The following is a 19797-nucleotide window of genomic DNA, read 5'->3' on the forward strand; positions in this document are numbered from 1 at the left end:
GAGAGGTTTAACCGAGGAGTAAGACCCACTCTGAACATGAGAGCACCATCTCATGGTCTGGGGGCCCAGACTGAATAAAAAGGAGACAGTAAGGGGAACCCCAGCATTAATCTCTCAGTTTCCCTGAATGTGGATGCAATGTGACAAGCCACTACAGTTCACCTGGCCTTCCCCACCATAATGGGATGTATCCCCTTAAACCAGGAGCTCAAATCAACCTTCCTTAAGCTGCTTGCCACACCAACAAGAGAAGTACTAACTCATCAAGTAAAGTCTTCGGGGGACAAACTTTTGGAACTTGGTTTAAATGTAGCCTGGTTACACTGAGTAGAGTCACTCACTGTCAGGGAGCCCATGTAGACTGAAAACATACACAATACTTCCGCGGGAGCAGTGTGTTCAGCCCCATGTAGTACAAAGGGTAGAGCAGGTTCTGGCCCCTGGGGAAACTTACTGGTCAGTGGGGGTGGGAGTGGGGTTCAGGCAAGGCTCTGCACCTCTTCACTTCCTTCACGTCGTCTACAGACAGGAGCCCTGCTCTACACATCCCTTCATCTACAGACAGGAGCCCTGCTCTACACACCCCTTCCCTGTAGACTCACTGGGACCCTGCACTTAGCCAAAGAGCAGCTTTTTGTACAATGTTCATGAAGAACTACTGTTCTCAACTGACCAAGCTCACCGATATCCTGGGCCAGGTTCTAGGTAGGGGCAGGCGACTTTAACTGTGGCAACGGCAGGTGGATGGGGCCTTGTGGGCAGTCTCAAGCAGGAGCTCTTTTCTGGTAGGCGGTGCTTCCTGCCCTCATCTAAAGTCTACCTCGGATGGCTGTTACAGAGGGCACAGTAGGGCCCCTGGGCTGGGAGGAGAAGCCAGCAGAGGAAACACGGCGAACCTCTGGCAGATCCCAACACTGCTCAGGAGACTTCCATAGGGACAATGACCTTATAGCTGCTTACTTCTTAATCACCTACAGTGGTAACCCCCCACCCCCACCCCCACCCCCGAGTTTACAAGCTGTTTACTTGCCCTGAAAATGAATTACTCTGTAACAAATCAAAGTGTCGGGTGGCTTTTCCCAAGCGCCGATTTATCCCACATACACACAAGCTGAGTGTTGTACAGGGTTGGGACTCAGCCTTGTGTGCTCCTGAATGAAGAGTGACAAAGCTGGGGCCCTGGGGGTCTCTAAAGACACAGGTCTGCTGTCACTGTGACTTATCTGGAGTGAGGTTCATGCGGGATGAGCCAGGATACTAATGTCCTTTCCTGGGTCGGGCAGAGCTTGGTGGGAGAACACTTGCCTAGCCTGCAGGGTGCCCTGGGTCTTTTGAAAAGAAGACAAGACAGTTCTTCATTTGGGGGTCGGCATCAAGTCTTAGACTGGTAATAAAATTTACATGTAATTAGAGTTGGACAGAAAAAGGAGATCCCCAGCATATACCCTTGTCATTTAAAAAGTATTTTCCTATTTATCTACTTATGGTGTGTGCATGTGTTTGTGTGGGCACGTGTGTGCCACAGCATGCTTATGGAGGAGGAGATGGCTCTTTCCGTCTATCATGTCCGACTGACCTCATGTTATCAGGCTACGGGTCCCAACCCCATCTGTCATAGTTTGCAGGATCTACTGAGTACAAGTGCTGGGCTTACATTTCCCGCTCTGCTGCTGCTCAAATCTCTCTTCCTTCCTCTCCATTCTCCCCACATGCTGCAGTTTCAAGGGGGCTCTCTTCCACACTAACTTGCCATATTGGGGGATTGTGTGGACACTGGAGAGAACTGCGGATGAATGCCATGGCTGCGGCCTGGACCTCAGAATTCTTGCTTCATCTCAGCAAGGCAGTTCTGGATGAGCTAGCTACAGCAGAGATGCCAGAGGCCTTCTGGGTCTGTGTCAACACACAAGGGCTGCCAAGCCCTTGCAAACACACGGACAAGCCAGAGATCATGGGATGGTTAACAGGCACACAGGCTCCCTAGGGTCTTTTCTACTGATGACAAGCTTGGCTCACCCTGTGTCTGTCTCAAGACCAGCTCTCGGATGTGTACCAAAGGCTGTGGGGCTCGCAAGCCTTTGGACCCAGTCTGCATCTAGGAACTGGTGGTGGCGGCAGGGTGTGCATGAGGGGGATGCACATGCTGATGAAGGAGTGTATATGGGGAGTGGTTAAGACATGGATGTGTTCGGTGCTGGAGTAAAGCCAATGATGAAAGCCTCCACTGTTGGCAAAAACGCTGTCAGAAAGCGAGACTAAGTGCCTAGGGAAGTGCTCAAGATGTGGCAAGTGAGGAAAAGTTAGCAAAAGTATGTCCACATACTCCTACTGAGAAAATGCAGGTTTTCCTCCTCCCTGCCCAGAGCAGAGCAAACAGCTGCAGGGTCTGAAGCTGTGAGAGGAATGGGTGGGTTTAGAATGTCTTTGGGGGCTTGTCTGAATTTTCTAAGCTCCTTACCATTAAGTTCTATTGTTTTGAGACAGGGTCTCATGTATCTCAGACTGGCCTTGATCTCCCTGAAAAAACCTCCTGTCTCTACTTCCCTGAGCACTGAGACTACAGGCCTACGACACCATGCCCAGCTTATGTGGTATTGAGATTAAACCCAAGGTCCTGAGCAGGCTCAACAAGCACTGCACATCCCCAGCCCTATGAATATTATTTCAGGTCAGAAAAGAAGAGGGTAGAGGAGAGAAAAGTCAACTGGAAGCTGGGCACACTCAGGCCTGGCAGTACCACCCACTATGAGCCACTCTGGTCTCCTGGCTCCCTTCCTGTGAGTTCTCGGGACCTGGACAAACTTCCACAGAGCAGGGCCAGGCAGATGGACCCATGCCAATAGTAAGCCATCCCCTTGCTTTGCAGGACCCCTGAGCTGCATGGGGCCTGTATCCTTCCTGTCTTCCTCCACTCCATTCTGCCATGATTCTGGGAATGGGAACTAATGAACAGCTCTCTGGCATTTATCAAGAACAAAATTACCACCAAAAGGTCAGCCTTCTATTTTAGGCCCAATGACAGAAGGAATACTGTGCATGGAATCAGAATCCCAGGTTCGAGTCCAAGATCTGCCCACTTTGGCTTTGAGACCTCGGATGAGTCCCTTCCTCTACCTTCTGCTTTTAGCTCTCAGTTTTAATAACCAGGTTCATGAGATTTCAGAACCTGAGCTAGTGGTGGTGGTCTACAGGGCATTAGCTAGCTTATATCTCATCTGTGTTTGCTTATTATACTAGTGTACAATAACACTGAGAGATTCCACACACAACCCTGCAAGGCTGCCTTAGAAAACATAGAGACCAGGCATTGCAGGGCCTTGTCCTGACACAGCTCGAACTAGAGTGAGGTGACAGAGCTGCCCTCTCCTTTCTGACCTGACTTGATTCAATTTCATTTCTGTTCCCATTCTTAGATTCCTAGACAAATCCACAGGGAGTTTTAACCCACAGAGACACTCTGAACCACAGACCGATCGGGAGGAAATGGAGCCTCTCCTCCAGCAGCCTAGCCTGGCCTGCAGTCCTCTGCATTTACTGGGCCATTCCTCCAAACTGCAATTCCCTTTTGTCTCCTTTCTGTCTGTACAGGTTCCTTCCTGGCCCTTCGGAGCTAATGTGCTGGCTTCCAGTTTGAGCAAAAGTTCTCCCTCTCCACCCCAGACGACCTGTCCTATTGGGCAGTGCATGAGGAACTTGACTGCAAGGACGTCTAGTATTTTGTCGAACAACTTTCGTCGCTTTAGCAGCTAGCACCTGACGTCTCCTGAGCCCAGGAGGTTTGGATATTTCTAATATTGCTATATTTCCTATTATTCCTGCAGTTACAGAACCTGGCCACTAGGCATGGCCATGTGACTGAGTTGTGGCCATGAGACAGACATCAAAGTGGCATGTGGGATTTCCAAGAAGCCTCTTCAACAGGAAAGAGGGTACATCCTCTATTCTGCTTCCTGGAACACGGATGTGATAGCCAGAATCCAGCAGTCATCCTGACTATAAGGGGGAACTGTGTATGAGGGAAGGAAGAACACTGAGCATGGAGGAGCTGGGGTCCCTGATGTCTCATGGAGCCCTTACTTACCCAATTCCTTGATGCTTTTACATGAGGGCCATATAAACCTCTCTTCTAGCACTTCCTCTGTAGTTAAAACTAACCTTATCTGGCATTGTTGTGGGGAATGCCTTGTTAATCCTGGTCACACTATGCACTGGCTCTGACCTGATAGGGAGAAAACTGCCTGAGCCTATGGGGCTGCTGGTAGTGGTGGGGTGAAGGGATCTAGACATGGTGGGGTGCTGAAGGAAAAGGGGAGGGGCAGGTGACCCTACCTATGAACTCAGACCTTCAGGATATGTTCTCTTCCTTCGTGGTAGAGGGGAATTTTTGGTAGAATCCAGTGGAGGGACTGAGTTTCTCTCTGAGCTCACACCAGAACTCAGAGATTATAAAATTGGACTAAGACCTTGAAACTGAAGGCCATGAGAGACTGCAGAGTATGCAGAGAGGGACACTGGAGGCTAGGGGTGGGTGAGCTGAACATTTTCTCATCTTCCAAGAAAGCAGGGCCACTGGTCTCTGGGACCTGCCCAGACCCATGTCGCCTTTCGGGTATTAGACTAAAATGTCACTGTTCCAGGTTAACAAGCACGTGCCCTTTTGGAGTTGTGGAACTGGCTTGACTCTGTATAGGGGATTCCACAGGGGCCTCTCGGAAAGTGAAGTGTGAGGGCCTGCTCAGCTCAGGAGTCACTCCAAGGACCCCTTACTCCGTGTGACACAGGGCTACACCCTGCAGACCACCGGGGACTCACTGCTTTCAGGTGGGTCTGTACTGTTTCCCTTTGAAAACCAGAGCCCACCACCAGAGACACAAGCCCTAAAGCCTTACAGCAAAAGCAGCTGGTACTAGGCCCTCATCAGGGTGCGTGCCAAGTGGAAGTGACAGCAGGTAGACATCTGTCACAGCATGTTGACGCCAGTGTTTAACCTGAGCTTCCCAGGAGTTCCAGCTTGGGGTAAAACCACAGCATGGTGGAGCTCTTGGGACTCACTATCACTGAGAGGCCTGCATCCCTGGAAGCCTTTCTAGGCACGGCCCTGAAGCAGCAGCAGAGAACACTCAGCTGCCTGCCTTCGGAAGTGTCTCAGTCTGCCAAGAGGCTACCACACGGTGGCCTTTGTCAAGCTTCCTTTTCTAAGCAGTGGAACTCTGGTTTCTACAAGAGTGGAAAAAGGAAGTGCTCTGGCTACTGCAGAGCCTTGCCAGAGAGGGGCTTCCCTGCTTCTTCCCAGATTTTTTCTGTGGCTCCCACAGTAGTGATCACATACCTTCCAAGGTTGGCTGACAAAGCAAGTGAAGGAGGGCGGGAAGAGCCAAGAGCCTCCCCTGACTCCACAGAGACCTGGAGACTAAGAAGCCCTTCTGATCTGTCAGGAAATCACAGTGTGTCAACCTGGGCCCTGGGAGTTATCAGGGACTGGGACCTGCAGCCTAAGAACACAGCTCCCCTTCCGGAGGGGTACATTTCCAATTCTTAAAAAGAAAGTGGGAATCTGGATTTTGATGTAAACTACTTACTGCCTGAAGTTTTAAATGTGGACCCTCCTTTTTTTTAAAATAGGGTCTCTCCAAGGTGGCCTGTAACTTGCTATACAGCCCAGGGTGTCTTTGAACTTCTGATCCTCCTGCTTCTACCCCAAGTTCCAAGATTACAGGCATGCCCCACCGTGATAGGCTTAAGTAGTGCTAGGGACAGAAGGCAGGGTTTTGTGAATGCCAGGCTACCACTACCAGTAGGTAGTCCTCACACTCTTTTTGAAAAACAAGGAGTGGCTTATCTAAGTGGGGGACAAAGCCTGCTTGCCCCTTGTCTGGGCACAAGCTCTGTCATCAGCCCCATCTTAAGCCTGTGGAGGTGCCCTGTGACAGCTCCTGGGATGAGTGCTATGTGAGTCTGAAGCATAACTAAGGGCTCAGCCTGGGACAGAGGTGCTCCGCTGAGTCCTCTGGGAGCGAGAAGCTCTAATGAGGCTCCAGGTGAGGAAGCACAGAGCTGCCACAGCCTCCACCGTGAATAGGGAGCTGAGGGCCACAGGCTCCTGAGCTCGTCTTTCATTAGCAGATTCAGTCAGAGGCCATGGCTCAGACTTCTGGCCAGGCAGTGTTCACATTTTCTTACCACACACTGAGATGCTGGGAAACAGTAAAAAAAAAAAAAAAAAAAAAAAAAAAAGAAAGAAAGAAAGAAAGAAAAAAAGACAGAAAGAAAAAAATCAATCAGCCCTGTGACCTCCTGCAAAACCCCAAGACAGCCAGGGTGGCATGCATGGCTTTACTCCCCGCTCGCTGGTTCTTTCCTTGACTCTGCCCTTTCACCGCTACTGCCATCTGCCAGGTCCCTTGGGTGAAGTGGGTAGAGATATGACAGTTTAAGACTTCTGTCTGCTGTGCCTATGAACCGATGATGCTTAGAAGGTCTGGGGTGACATGGAACTTTCCTACTCATGTGTCTGACCCAATATGTCTTTGGAGCCCATCCTTGGGTAAGATGAGGGCGGATGTGGGGAAACCAGGGACCAAGCAGGGAGCCACTGAGGAAAAGCCACCTTAGGAAGATGCCATCAACACTGTTAAAAAAGCCCACAAGTGGTGCTGGAGAGATGGCTGGACGGTTAAAGAGCTAGCTGCTCTTCCAAAAGATGGAGGTTTAATTTCCAGCACTCACATGGTGGCTAACAAACATGTAACTCAAGTTCTAGGGGATTTGACACTCTCTTTTGGTATTCTTGGGCACCAGGCACAGACAGACACACATTCAGGCAAAACACTCAAACATATTTTAAAAAGCCCATAAGGGAGGCTAGAGAGAGCTCACGTGTAAGAATGTTTGCTGCATAGCATCACAGCATGAGGACCTGAGTTTAAGTCCCCAGCACCCACATAAAAAGCTGGGTGTAGCTGCATGTGTACCTGTACCCCAGTGCTGTGGAGGTCAGAGACAGGAGGATCCCTTGCTGGTGACAACTTCGCTCCAGTCTCAGAGAGACAGCCTGTTTCAAGGAAATAAGATGGAGAGTGATTCAGCAGGACACCCAGTGTCCTCCTCTCTGGTCTCTTAGCAGGCATCCTCATATACATGTACACATACACTATCTACTTCAGACGAATAAAGAAGAAAACAAAAACAAAAACGGGGGTTAGACAGACAGACAGAACGTTACTTATATAAGACAGAACGTTACTTATATAAGAAGTAACGTTCTTCCAGAGGACTGAGTTTAGTTCCTAGCACCTAGGTCTAGAGGACCACAGCTACTTCTTTCTATCTCCAGCCCTAGGGGATCCAGCATTTTTGGCTTCTGTGGGCACACACACATGTGGCACTCACTCTTCCTTCCACACATACACAAATAATAATAAACAAGCAAGGGACCAGCTTGAGACCTAGGTGCTGGGCTAGAGCTCCACAGAGACCCACACAGAAATGAAGGTCTGCTGACACGCGGCACCCTGTGGCCCAGGTCCCGGGCAGTCGTACCCCTTGCCGTCACTTCCTGCCTCTCTTTAGTGGGACTAAAGATGCAGTATTTCCTAGCTGTGAACTCTGGGTCGTCCTAAGGTCTCAGGGATGGAGGGGCAGACATGTAAACCAGGGGAAGGGGACACTCTATAGCAGCTGCCATTCTCTGCTTTGTGACCCTTGTCGCAGGCGACTTGATGACTGGCTATGCCTCCAAACACTTAAAGACTTTTATTTCTGGTTGGTTTTAAAGGGATAACATACAAAAATATCTGGGAACTTGTAGAATCTGATAGCCTATAGCTCTTTATCCATGGACAAATCCTCTTGGATTTTAGGGGGTATACGTGAAAACCTGCAGGAAAGAGAAAAGGTTTTCAGTATCCTGCTTTCTCCCTGTGCCATTTTGTTCTAGCTCAACCCTGTTGTCAGGTGAGGGCCTGGCTGTGTGGGCTACCACCCATGGAGACACCTGAGGGCCAGCTGTCCCTTTTACTGCTGGGGGACTTGACCTGTATGGATGTCAGGTAGTCCTCCCTGCCTTGGACAGGAGCACCTGGCATGGATGGTTGGCTGCCATGTAGACCTGGGCAACTGGTTCTCGAGAGGCACTCTGTGGATTATTCTGCCTTTGGATTATTCAAACTGGGGGGCACCAGAGCATGGGCTTTCTCCCTAGGATGCCTGGGCATTTGCCTCTCCCAGCCCCTGCCCACTTCTGATGGCATTACCGTGTATACATGAGAGAGCACAGAGCTCCACAACAGTCTCTCAGCCAAGGCAACAGAAAGCTCACCAGCGGCCATCTTGGCTGCCTGTGTTCTGAGGCAGTGGACAAGGCTGAAAGAGCAGGGAGAGGGGGCTGTTAGACAGCGATGGGGCATGTCTGGGCAAAGGGATTTCCAACCCAGGAACATACAGAGCAGGTGGACTGGCTAACGGCCTCCCTGACAGGGATGTCCCTAGAGCCTCTGATGGGCCAGGAGTGCCAGGTTTGTTAAGAAGTCTCTTATCAGCTCTGCTCTATCCTCTCAGGCCAGAAGCAGAGCAGCCTTGTTGGGTAGGTCTCATAATGTGGATGCATCAGCCCTGAGCATTCCACAAGGTGGTGGTATACAAAGGAGCTGGGGAATTCATTGTGAACTTCTGCAAAAGCTGTGTGGTGTTGACCACGTACTTAATACTCCCCCAGGGCAGACAGCCATGTGCCTGGGGTCCCTTTCCCGTTTGGACTGACAGAGCAGGGTGGTTTGTTCTAGCAGTGCCATCTCACCAAAGCCTTTCTTCCTGTGTGTGTTAACCAACTGGGGTCAGGCCACACTGACAGAGGGCCATGTTGCCTTACACTTTACTACTGAAAGAACCAAAGATGCTATCTGCATGGTGGGTGTTAGATGGGATCAGGGAGTGTGCTGAGTCACACAAAGATCAAGATGAGCACCATCCCAGAACATGCTTCAGAACCTTAAAGCTGTTGCTCAATGGACAGGACTCTTCTATCAGCTTCTGTTCCTGCAGCCCCATGAGACTTGACCAACCAGATGGTCAGTTTCTGTCATCTGCAAGGGAGAAGTCCTGAGAAAAGCAGAAATTTGGGTACACAGAAACAGGACACAGGGGAAGAGGAGAGTTCCTAGGGCTTGGGCTGCTCCTGGGTGATGTGACCCCAGAGGACTTGCTTGCCCTGAGAGCACATGAGAGCCCGTGTCTTTTCTTTGTATAAAGCTGTTCCACCCCCAGAACTGATGAGGGGGAGAGCAGTGTAGGCTAAGCGTCCAGGGGCTTGCATTTTTGACTGCTGAACTGGAACTTGGTTTCAGCGAGGCAAGACTTCGCTAGTGACTCAGATGCAGGGGTGTGTGGCAGGAGAAATGATTTAGATCTTTTGACAAAGCAAGGCCACTCAAGACTGAAGCCTTGCTTTGTCACCATGTGACTGACGGCTTTAGTTACTAACGTGAGACCTGGCGGCTCTCCTACAGTACCTTTAACTGTCTAAGGCTAGTGGACTTTTTCTTTTTTTTAGAGACAGGGTAGCTCCAAACTCACAGGAGGCTGCCTCTGCTTCCCAAGTGCTGGGATTACAGGAGTGCACTACCATGCCCAGTGTGACTTAAGATTTTTGTATCAAAGCCACCAGTGAGAACATGGGAGTTCTTGTTATCTGGAACCTGATGTGTAAATGCCAAATTCAATGCTTTCAATACGCCCAGGACTGTTCTGTATATCTGCCAGACTTGTCTATAATAGGCTTAATATAGGAAACTCAAAATTCAACCCGTTTGACCTGGTTTCGAACAGTCAAACATGGTTCAACACCTACCAAAAGGACTATTAGAATAATTAATGTTGGTCCAAAGGAGGGAGGGACAGGTGGTGGGTATGCAAACAAGTAGCTTTCTCTAATTGTCTCCTCTCCTCGCCCCTCTCTTTCCCATTTCTCATTTCCCCAAATCAGCAGTTTGGAACTGGTTGGAAGTAACTTGGACATATCAGGGAGAGATATGTGTGCTTCTGAATGAAAATCCACAAGTGGCCTGTGAGGCCTGGGAGGGCTCCTCAGAGAGGCTCCAGTGGGCCCTACTTGCTGTGCTTCCTTGCAAATGCCAAGCTAATGCCTGAGGCATTAAAATCACTCTGGCTCTTGTGCATCTCTAGTTTTGACTTATTTTTTAAAGGATGATTAATATTTCATCATAAAAGTATTGATTTCCTTTAACTAAGAGACTTCAAGTTTGTTGCATCCTTAAGCATGATTTTATTATGTCTTGGGCCAAATGTTTTCTTTTCTCCTCCCCCCAAAAGGATGCTTTTGCCTTTGATATAACATGTGTCAAGAAGAAAAGAGGAATTGATTCACAGAATTTTGCATTACATGCAACTTTGAAGGCAGATATCCAGATTGTAGATTTGAAGAGATGGCTCTTAAACCAAGTCCACTTTACCCTGTAAAGCCGTCCTCCTCAGTCAGGCCACTAAATTCCAACACAGATGAGACACAGGCAGCACCAAGAGGATGATGTGAGGGACGTGCACAGCCAACACCACAGATCTCATCCCATCTTTCACAAAAAGCAACAGAAATCTTGCCGGCTGGAGTACCCTGAAGCTACTGTTCCCTACTCATGTAAGCTGGTGGCTGAGGCCAGCAGTGGAGCTGGGCTAGTGCTCAGTTTTACAGAAGCCATCCAGGAAGCAGGTGGAGGGCAGTAACTGGCAAGGCAGCTAGAGCTCTGCACTGTTTAAATATTGAACATCCTCTCTCCTTCCTCCGCATTCATTATTAACCGGGACCTGCATAGCTGTGTGCACTGACTTCATTTCTTCCCAAGAATCCAAGATGCAGTGGCCAGTGCCCGGGGCTGGGAACGAGGTTGAGTGGAGATTGGGGTTCTTTCTTTCTTTCATTCCCCTCTCTAGAAATCCTTTCCAGTCAGCCCCACATTTTTAGAGCCTTAGATTCCTGGAATTGTTTCAACTTCTTCCTGACCTCTGGTGCCTGAACACTGGTGATTAGTACCCCAAATATTGACAGGCTGGGCATTTCCCCCTTCACCACAAAAAGCAGTGGCAGAGGGAAGCCACAGGAAAGATGATGCCATTACCAGACCAGCTGGCTTTGGAGATGTCATGGTGACGGGTGCTCCATCATTTGGGACCACTATAGATCCCCAGCCCTGTCCAGGTGAAAGTCATGTCAGGATGTTACATGAAAACAAACAAGTGTTTGGGTTGAGATAAAGGAACCCAGAGCCACCAAATGTCCTTTGCTCAGTTACTAGACAATTGGGAGGGAGCTGGCAGATGTCAGGGACCCAGGTTAGCCATCAGGAACATCTAGGTCATGTTTGGACCACGCCTCCTGAAGCTGCAGCTGTGAGAACACAGACCTAACCTCTTTCTGGAGAACAAGGCAGTGCCTTTCCTGGGCAACAGACGGCAGGAGAGGAAGACCCCTCCTGGACCTGGATTGGCAGCGTGGCTGGTTACCAGTATTCCTTTTTCTTGGGTTTTTATCTGTTCAAGGGATTTGTCCTAGATGGCCAGCCTGAGGCTGCCACTGCAGCACTACACTTGAGGTTGGTGTTTCCCCTGCCTAAGGGCTAAATTTATCCATCCCTGCATCTTTTCCCAGTCTCTTCATTGAGCCTCCCTGTGCTAAGTGTGGCCAACACTGACTCCTAGACCAAGGACTCAAGCATCCACCCGGCCTTTGCTTTCCCTTGTACAGCCCTCTGGTTCTCTGACAGGCTTCTTTAGGCCTCCATCTCTGATGTGCTCCTTGATGAAGCTGTGTCTTCCGAGCTTCTAGAACACAGCCTGAAAACCTCCAATGCTAAACAGCTCTTTCGAACCCAGGGCTCATGAGTGCCTTGCAGCTTGTTCTCTAGCTGCCCTGCTCTGACACGGGCTTCTTCTGCCTCAACTAAATCAGAAAAGGCTTTCTCCTGGTGCTGGCACACTGCCCCAGGACTGATATTTCACTGATGGATTTAATGTCTGCCGACCAAAGGCCCCCTATATTTCTGAAATTTCTATTTGTCTCTATTGTCTGCAAGAGAACATTCCCTGCACAGACACTCTCATCAAGGGCTTCTATTTTGCTATTAACCTTCTTGGCAGGAAGGAGAAGGAAAATAGAAGCGAGACATGATAGAAGGATCTATCTAGAAGCCCAGGCTGGCAAACATGAGCAAGCATGTGAAGGGGCCTGGTCTTGGTGGCACCTCTGAAGAGCTGGGTGAATGAGAACCCAGACCCAGGTGGGTCCTGTTAGACACACCCACTTAACCCTATGGAATGGCTTCTACTGGGGTAACCAAACATGGATCATTGTGATGTGACTTGTTGAGCAGCAGAAACCACCCTGGTACCAGTGTGAGGAGGCTCAGTACATTTTGGCTGATCTAGATAGATGGTTAGGACTGAACTCTGCCCCCTCCCAAATTCTTATGCTGAAGTTCTGACCTCTGGGGCCTCAGAATGGGATCTGGTTTGCAAACAGGGTCATTCTGCAGATGGAGCTGGGTAGGTCGAGGGGTCCGAATCCAGTACAATTGTGCCTTATGAAAGGCACAGGTCTGGACCCAGTGATACTCACTGTAGTGGCTTCCCTCTGAAATGTCCCCCTGAACTCCTGTACAGCAGCAGTGTGCAAAGGTGAGCTTTGGAGGGCCGAGACTGTGAGAGCTTTGGTCTTTTAATGGATGAGCGCATTGATGGATTCATGATGGGATGACTTTAGCAGGGACTGCGTACAAACTATGAGCGGAGGCCTAGCTTAAGGTCACTGTGGGTGTGGCCTAGTGGCACTTTGGCCCTGGTCCCTGCTTGCAGCTGCCATGAGATAAGCAACTGTCTACCACCATGTCCTTCTGCCACAATACTCTTGCCTTACCATAGACGGGAAAGCAATGGAGTTCTGTGATATGGACTGAGACCCCTAAAACCAGGGATCATGATAGAGCCTTCCTCCTTAATATGATTCCATCTGGCATTCTGTCACATCAGGGAAAAGCTGTCTCACCAGTACACAGGGAGAGAATACCATGTGCCGAAGCAGATGACAGGTGACACCAAGGGCCACCAGTAATCTCCAGAAGCCAGAGAGAAGCCTGCAGCAGGTTCCTCTTCCAGCCTCACAAGGAGCCAATCCTACCTACCCTTTGACCTCGGACTTTTGACCTTCAGAACCGTTAGACAATACACATCTGTTGAAGCTACCCAGTTCCTATCTTGTTAGAGCTACCTCAGGAAACAAAGACAGCAGGGTGTTGTGCAACTGTTAAAGATGAAGTTAAAGAGAGGGTGTCATGACACAAGAGCCACAGCACTGTTCAAACAAGGGCTTGTGCCGGGCGTGGTGGCTCACACCTTTAGTTCTAGCATTTTCAAGGCAGGGGCAGGCAGATTTCTGTGAGTTCAAGGCCAGCCTAGTCTAATCTACATAAAGAGTTCTAGGTTACACAGTAAAATTCTGCCCATTCCCCACCCTACCCCCCACTCTATCCCAGGAGTTCTTCTTCTTGGAGAGAACACATATACATCAGTGTGCTCAGTGATGCTCACTGTGGCCCTGGGCAGTGAAAGCCCGGGACCACTGAAACACTTGGATAAAAAGACTCAGGTATCTACTGTGGACTAATGCAGGCAATGTAAACAACAACCCAGATTTCTAATTCATGGCAGTGCTGTAGAAAGTGATGCCCAAGTGTGACTACATAACTTACAAAGATGGACCAGAACACCAGACAGTAATGGCCCTAGCTCCTCAGCCTGAGCCTGTGCGGCTAGATGTGTCTGGAAATTATGATCTTTAGGTATTAAAAGCCAAGCAATACACACAAATTATGTTTTGCCCACAGCTGGGCTTTGGACAGCTACAACCCAACATTAAATTTCCATAGGAAATAAGCATGTGCACTCACAGCAAATGGTATCCACTCCACCCAACAGCTCAGAAATAGTTCAGGGCTGGCTTTGCCACCAATGAATTAGAAAAAATATTTTGGTTTTCAGAGCTATTTAGATTTCAGAACTGTGGAGACAGACTTATGGCCCCAGGCTACGGGTGCTCATACATAATGTAGCTACATAGAGAAGGATCTGGAAAGGGATCAGCCAAACCATGAGTGAGGGGTGTTGAGGGGTAGAGCAGCCATTGGGGAGAACAGTCAAAGACTGCCATGTCCTTTGTAATGTATTAATCTGTGTATATGTGTGTCTACGTATAAAGTATATGTATTTGTGTGTTGTTTGTATATATACATGTATGTAGGCCAGAGGTTGATGCTGGGTGTCTTATTCTACGTTCTGTGTCTTATCTTTTGAGACAGAATTTCTTACTGATGGCTGGCCAGTGAGTTCTAGGGACCCTCTTGTCTACACTATCCTTCCTGCTGTCTCCAATGCTAAGGTTTGTGTGCTACTAAAGATATACGTGCCACTATGCCAGCTTTTTACATGGATGCTATGGATTTGAACTTCAGTCCTCATGGTTGCAAAGCAAGCTCTTTACCCACCAAGTCATCTCCCCAGCCTCTATTTTAATATTTTTAAGAACCTCATGGGCAACATGGGCAACACGCGCACGCACGTACATGTACACACACACACACACACACACACACACACACACACACACACATACAGAAAGTGTGTGTGTTTAATGAGAAAAAGAAAACCCAGAGAAGGCAGGGAGGGGAAGTGAACTGCAGTGTCTCCAACCAGCTCTTGTGATGGATGATAGGTGCTTGGGAGTGAGCTGCCAGAGCTGCAGTTTCATAGGTAATTTTCTGTGTTCACTCATTAAAGCACAAAAATAAAGATGATGGGGCCTGTAGTCACATGAAACAGCTGACTGGTCCATCTGTTTCTATCATGGCAGCTCATCCCAGGGCTTGGTGACCTCTGTGGAGAGAGCTGCTCCCCACCCTGCAGCCCTGGCATGCTCGCACTGGCGGCTCAGCAGTGCTGCCCCGCACCCCATGGCTATGAAATACGGCCCCTTCCCTGACAGCTAACATGCCCCACTCTGATTCATCATCTCTCCTACTCTCTCTGTCCTTTATTTTTCTGCCCTCCCTGGCCTTTGATTGCTTTTCGGGAGTTTATCATATTGAACTTTTATCCCTTTCCAGGAAACCCTATTATTTTTTTTCTTCCCTTTCTCAATTAATAAATAATCGCCAGAGCACTTCTTTGGACAGAAGCACATCCTGCCTCCTGTGAGCAGCAGAGGCTTCTTCTGGGACTCCTGGGGGCCTGTGTGCAGGGCACATCACCTGTCAGATGTGGAGACCTACTGCTAGTTACACTTGGGGTGCTGCCAGTCCTTTACTCCATGTCTTGGGAGACAACTGCATTTTCATGGCCACCCCCAGGGAGAGGACAGCATTGCAGGGGAGTCCAAGTGCTGAATATAGACAGAAACAGGCACGGCAGGACTTTGGAGACTAAGGCACGGATATTGAGTATCTCCCACAGACTTGTATACTGAAGGCTTGGTCTGCAGTGCAGACATGGTCAGAGGCAGACCTACAAAGGAGATGATGGGGCTCTCACGCCAACCCTGGATTAACCCATTAGTGAACTGACAACTGAATGGGCTGCAGGAAGTGAGGAGTGCCTGGAGGAAGTGAGATGTGCCTTTGGTGGGTAGATCCCATCTCTTCCCTCTTCCCCAACTCTCTCATGACCAACACCTTAAGATGTTCATCTTAAGATGAACAGCTTTGCCATACCCAGAACACTCTGTGCCATGATGGAGGACAGACAGACATGGGATCTAGGCTTATCACTTATGCTGACAATGTATAGTGGCTGGATCCTTGAGACTTAGTATTCATATGATGGTTCATCTTGGTAGGAATGAGAAATACCTAAGAGATCAATCAGTAAGATATACTCTGGGGGGATCTGTGATGTTTCTGAGATAATTAAGTAATAGGGGGAGATGTGCCCTAAATCTATATTCTCTATCCCACAGGCTAGGAGTACAGATGGAAAGTGGGCGGGGGGGGGGGGGGAGCCCATAGTACAGGCATTCTCTCTCTTTTTATACATTTACACTTATATATTTGTATGTGTGCAAATGCACACATGTGCACATGCGCATGCTGCAGCATGAGTGAAGGATCAGTTTTCTCCTACCATGTGGATTCTGAGGATCAAACTTACATTGTCAGACTTGGTAGCAGTTACCCACTAAGTGATCTTCCTGGCCCAGATAGTCTCTCTCTGCTTCTTGGATGCCATGTGGTGAGCAGCCCTCCTAACCACAACGGACTGAATCCCCTGAAACCACTAGCAAAATGAATTCTACCTCCCTGAAGTTATTCAAGCCATACATCACTGCGCAGATAAGGAGTGTCTCAGAAAACTGTCACTGGAAGCTTGGTAGGGTGTCCTGCAGGCTCTGAGCACACCCAGCCCTAACTGCCTCCATGGCATCGGTGTGAACAGGATGGAGCTGCTGGCACATTGTCTCAGCACCTGGGAGCCGCTTCTAGAGCAGTGAGCAGGTACTCCAGCTGCTGCCTCCTGTCCCACATCCACAGCTCCGTGCGTGCTTCTGAGGTCTCACTAGAGCTCACAGAAGTAGAGCTAATGCCCTTCCCAGAAGCCATGCTTCTGGGGTTAGACCACAACCAACCGACTTCTGGAAAGGTATGAAATACAAACTCATCGTGACTTACAGGAAGGAGAAGGAACAGGAGGCTCTTACCAGTCAGAACAGTGGATTTCTCTTTAGTCAAAAAGAAACGGGAAAAAGGCAAATTTAGAAGAGGAAGGATGCCAGGTGAGTCTGGACGGCATCAAGGTTTCCAGATTGTTCTGGCATGTGCAGCAGGGTCCCAGTTCTTTTTTCATATTTGGATGTCTAAGAAAAATATGGCCTAAATGGGACACAGATGAGTGTGTGCTGCCTGGGGGTGGATTCATGACAGTCCAGCTAGTTGGAATGGTACTTTTGACACAATGTTTTACAAAGAAAGAGATTCACTGTGTAGCCCAGGCTAGCTTTAAACTCTTGGCAATTCTCCTACCTCACCTCCTGAGTTCTGGAATAACTGGTACATGCCACTATATCCAACTGATACAGTATTCTCCACCACAATCCATTTAGGGTATTTCACTCATCCAGTTCTGCTGTAATTAGTGGGGATGGGCACTGCGCCATCTCTGTGAGCAAGTCAGATGCCCTTCTCACTCCCCACTCTGCTTTGCTGCTCATTGTCTTCTATATGGCACAAGTATCTCATTTTTCTAGTCAGGCTAAGCCCAGGAACATTCCCTCCAACAGGACTCAGAACATAACCAGGTCAGGAGGTACTCACATGCTCTTGGCTGAAGGGGAAGGAGAGGGACAGTTACCTCAGGCCAGCTTCTCTGGCCACAGTGATGGTGGCAAAGAGAGTTCTCTGGTCAGTCAAAGTGGCAGGAGCATCACACAGGCAGTGAGGCTCTCATCTGCTGAGGATCCAGGCAGTCTGTAAGCTAATAGCTTTCTTGTATGCAGGGCCTTGTCTGGGACATATGTTGCCTGGATTTGCCCCTTCTCCTCAGAGAAGCCTTCCTGAACCCTAGCTCCAGGTAACAGTGCTTTCCTGAATATTACTCCAGCTCTTGGAACAGCACCTCAGGGCACCAATCATGATGGACAATTCTGGAGCCTCTATGGTGGCCACAGAGCCTCCATGATCCAAAGGGACTGATCTGCTTGGCTTACCCAAGTCCCCAGTGAACAATGTCTGGCACATACAAAGGGACATACAATGGAGTATTAAAGCTTTGCTGGCTCCTTCCCTCCTCATCCACTCACCTATCCACCCACCTCCTTTATATATCCATCTATCATTCCATTCATCCTTCTCCTATCCATCTGTCTCCTCCCCATCTTCCTCTATGTGAGTGCACACATCTATATATCTATCCAATGTTTACTAAACACCACCGAGATGCCTGTGATAGTCTAGGTCCTAGATTCTAGGAGCTGGAATTTATCATTATACAAAGCCCAGATCTGCCTTTTCCAGTTTACAGTTGAATAATGGTTTGGGCAGGATGTGGAGGGGAGAAGATGAGGAGAAAACAATGTGGAGAATAGTGAGTGCTACAGAGATGCTGATAGGCAGGTGGCTTCCCTGGCCTATAGACTGCTGCATTTCCCTCCTAAAAGGAAAAGGCAGGGGAGGGCCATTGGACCCTTGCCTTCGAGTCTGGCCACTCCTCCCAGTCATTTGCATGCAAAACTGTCTTAATTGTTTATGGCACAGCGATCTTAGGAGAGGATGGAATACATAGGTTGTGAGAAGCCTAGGTGAAGGGGCTCTATCTGTGTGGTTCTGAGGAAGCCATCGTCCATGCTGGATAAAGGCTTTCCAGTGCAGCTGCTTTGAGATCACTTACCCACTTGTCAGTAGCCTTTCACCCATGCTCTGTCAGTGATCACAATACATTCATTCTGTTATCCCTGGGATCTTAGGAGGAAGAGACAGATGCTATACACAGTTCTCCCAGGGAACAACAGGATGCAGGCCATCTTCGAGTGAGATGGGAACCTGTGGTGGCTTCCAGTACAGGAGACACACAGATGGACTTAGACCTTAAAAGGATTGTTCCCACCAGGGTACTGTGGTGGTTTGAAAGAAAATGGCCCCCAGAGGAAGTGGCACTCTTAGGAGGTGTGGCCTTGTTGGAGTAGGTGTGGTCTTGTTGGAGGAAGTGTGTCACTGTGGAGGTGGGCTTTGAGGTCTTCTATGCTCAAGCCAGGCCAGTGAGACAGACCACTTCCCGTTGCCTGCACAACATGTAGGACTCTTGGCTACCTCTCCAGCACCATGTCTGCCTGCATGCACCATGTTGCACTATGATGATAATGGACTGAACCTCTGAACTGTAAGCCACCCCATTAAATGTTCGCCTTTGTAAGAGTTGCCATGGAAATGGTGTCTCTTAACAGCAACAGAAACCCTAACTAAGACAAAGCTTGTTCAATTAACCAGCTTTCTATTTTTCACGGTGCCAAGCCCATCTCCACCAGAGGTTTAACTGGGCCCAACTCCCCATCTGCTTACATATTAGCTATGTCTGCTTCTGACTGCAAGAATAGAATTTCTTTGTGACAGAAATCATATGGTTCTAACAAGTCTAAAATATTTACTATTTACTCCTTCAAGGAAACAGCTTGACCAGGCATGATGACACATGTCTTTAATCCCAGGACTAAAGAGCAGAGGCAAGGGATCTCTTTGAGTTGAGACCAGTCTGGTCTACATATTGAGTTTCAGGCCAACCAGGGCTACATAGTGAGACACTGTCTCAAAAAACTCAACATTAAAACAAAACAAAACCAAAAATCCCAAACAAAAAACAAGCCTGGTAGTGGTGGGGGCATGCCTTTAATCCCAGCACTCAGGAGGCAGAAGCAGGTGGATCTCTGAGTTCAAGGCCAGCCTAGTCTAGAATGAGTTCCAAGACAGCCAAGGCTACACAGAGAAACCCTGTCTCACAAACAAACAAACAAATACCCCCCCCAACTCCAAAACAAAACCAAAGCAAAAGACAAAAAAACCCCAAAAACAAAACAAAACAAAAAAAACCCTGGGCTGGAGAGATGGCTCAGAGGTTAAGAGCACTGACTGCTCTTCCAGAGGTCCTGAGTTCAATTCCCAGCAACCACATGGTGGCTCACAACCATCTGTAATCAGATCTGGTGCCCAGTTCTGGTGTGCAGTCACATATGCTGTATACATAATAAATAAATTAAAACAA

At 48.7% G+C, this 19797-nt stretch overlaps 1 protein-coding gene across 5 annotated transcripts in view; it reads right to left on the bottom strand.

The window, feature by feature from the left end:
* Positions 1-19797, bottom strand: part of Clec16a (C-type lectin domain containing 16A) — a 223779-nt gene that overhangs the window by 12304 nt on the left and 191678 nt on the right. Inside the window, exons 22-23 of one of the 5 annotated variants that reach the window (XM_059269999.1) lie at positions 8253-8361; positions 7738-7876 (exon numbers count right to left, since the gene is read on the bottom strand). The exons of the other annotated variants lie outside the window; for them this stretch is intronic. Coding sequence (XP_059125982.1) covers positions 7819-7876; positions 8253-8361 — 167 coding nt within the window. The 3' untranslated portion in view covers positions 7738-7818. Of the gene's footprint in view, positions 1-7737; positions 7877-8252; positions 8362-19797 lie in introns of those variants that run through there. 5 annotated transcript variants of the gene reach the window in all.

The sequence above is a fragment of the Peromyscus eremicus genome, chromosome 8a (assembly GCF_949786415.1).
Source record: "Peromyscus eremicus chromosome 8a, PerEre_H2_v1, whole genome shotgun sequence".
NCBI classification, from domain to species: Eukaryota; Metazoa; Chordata; class Mammalia; order Rodentia; family Cricetidae; genus Peromyscus; species Peromyscus eremicus.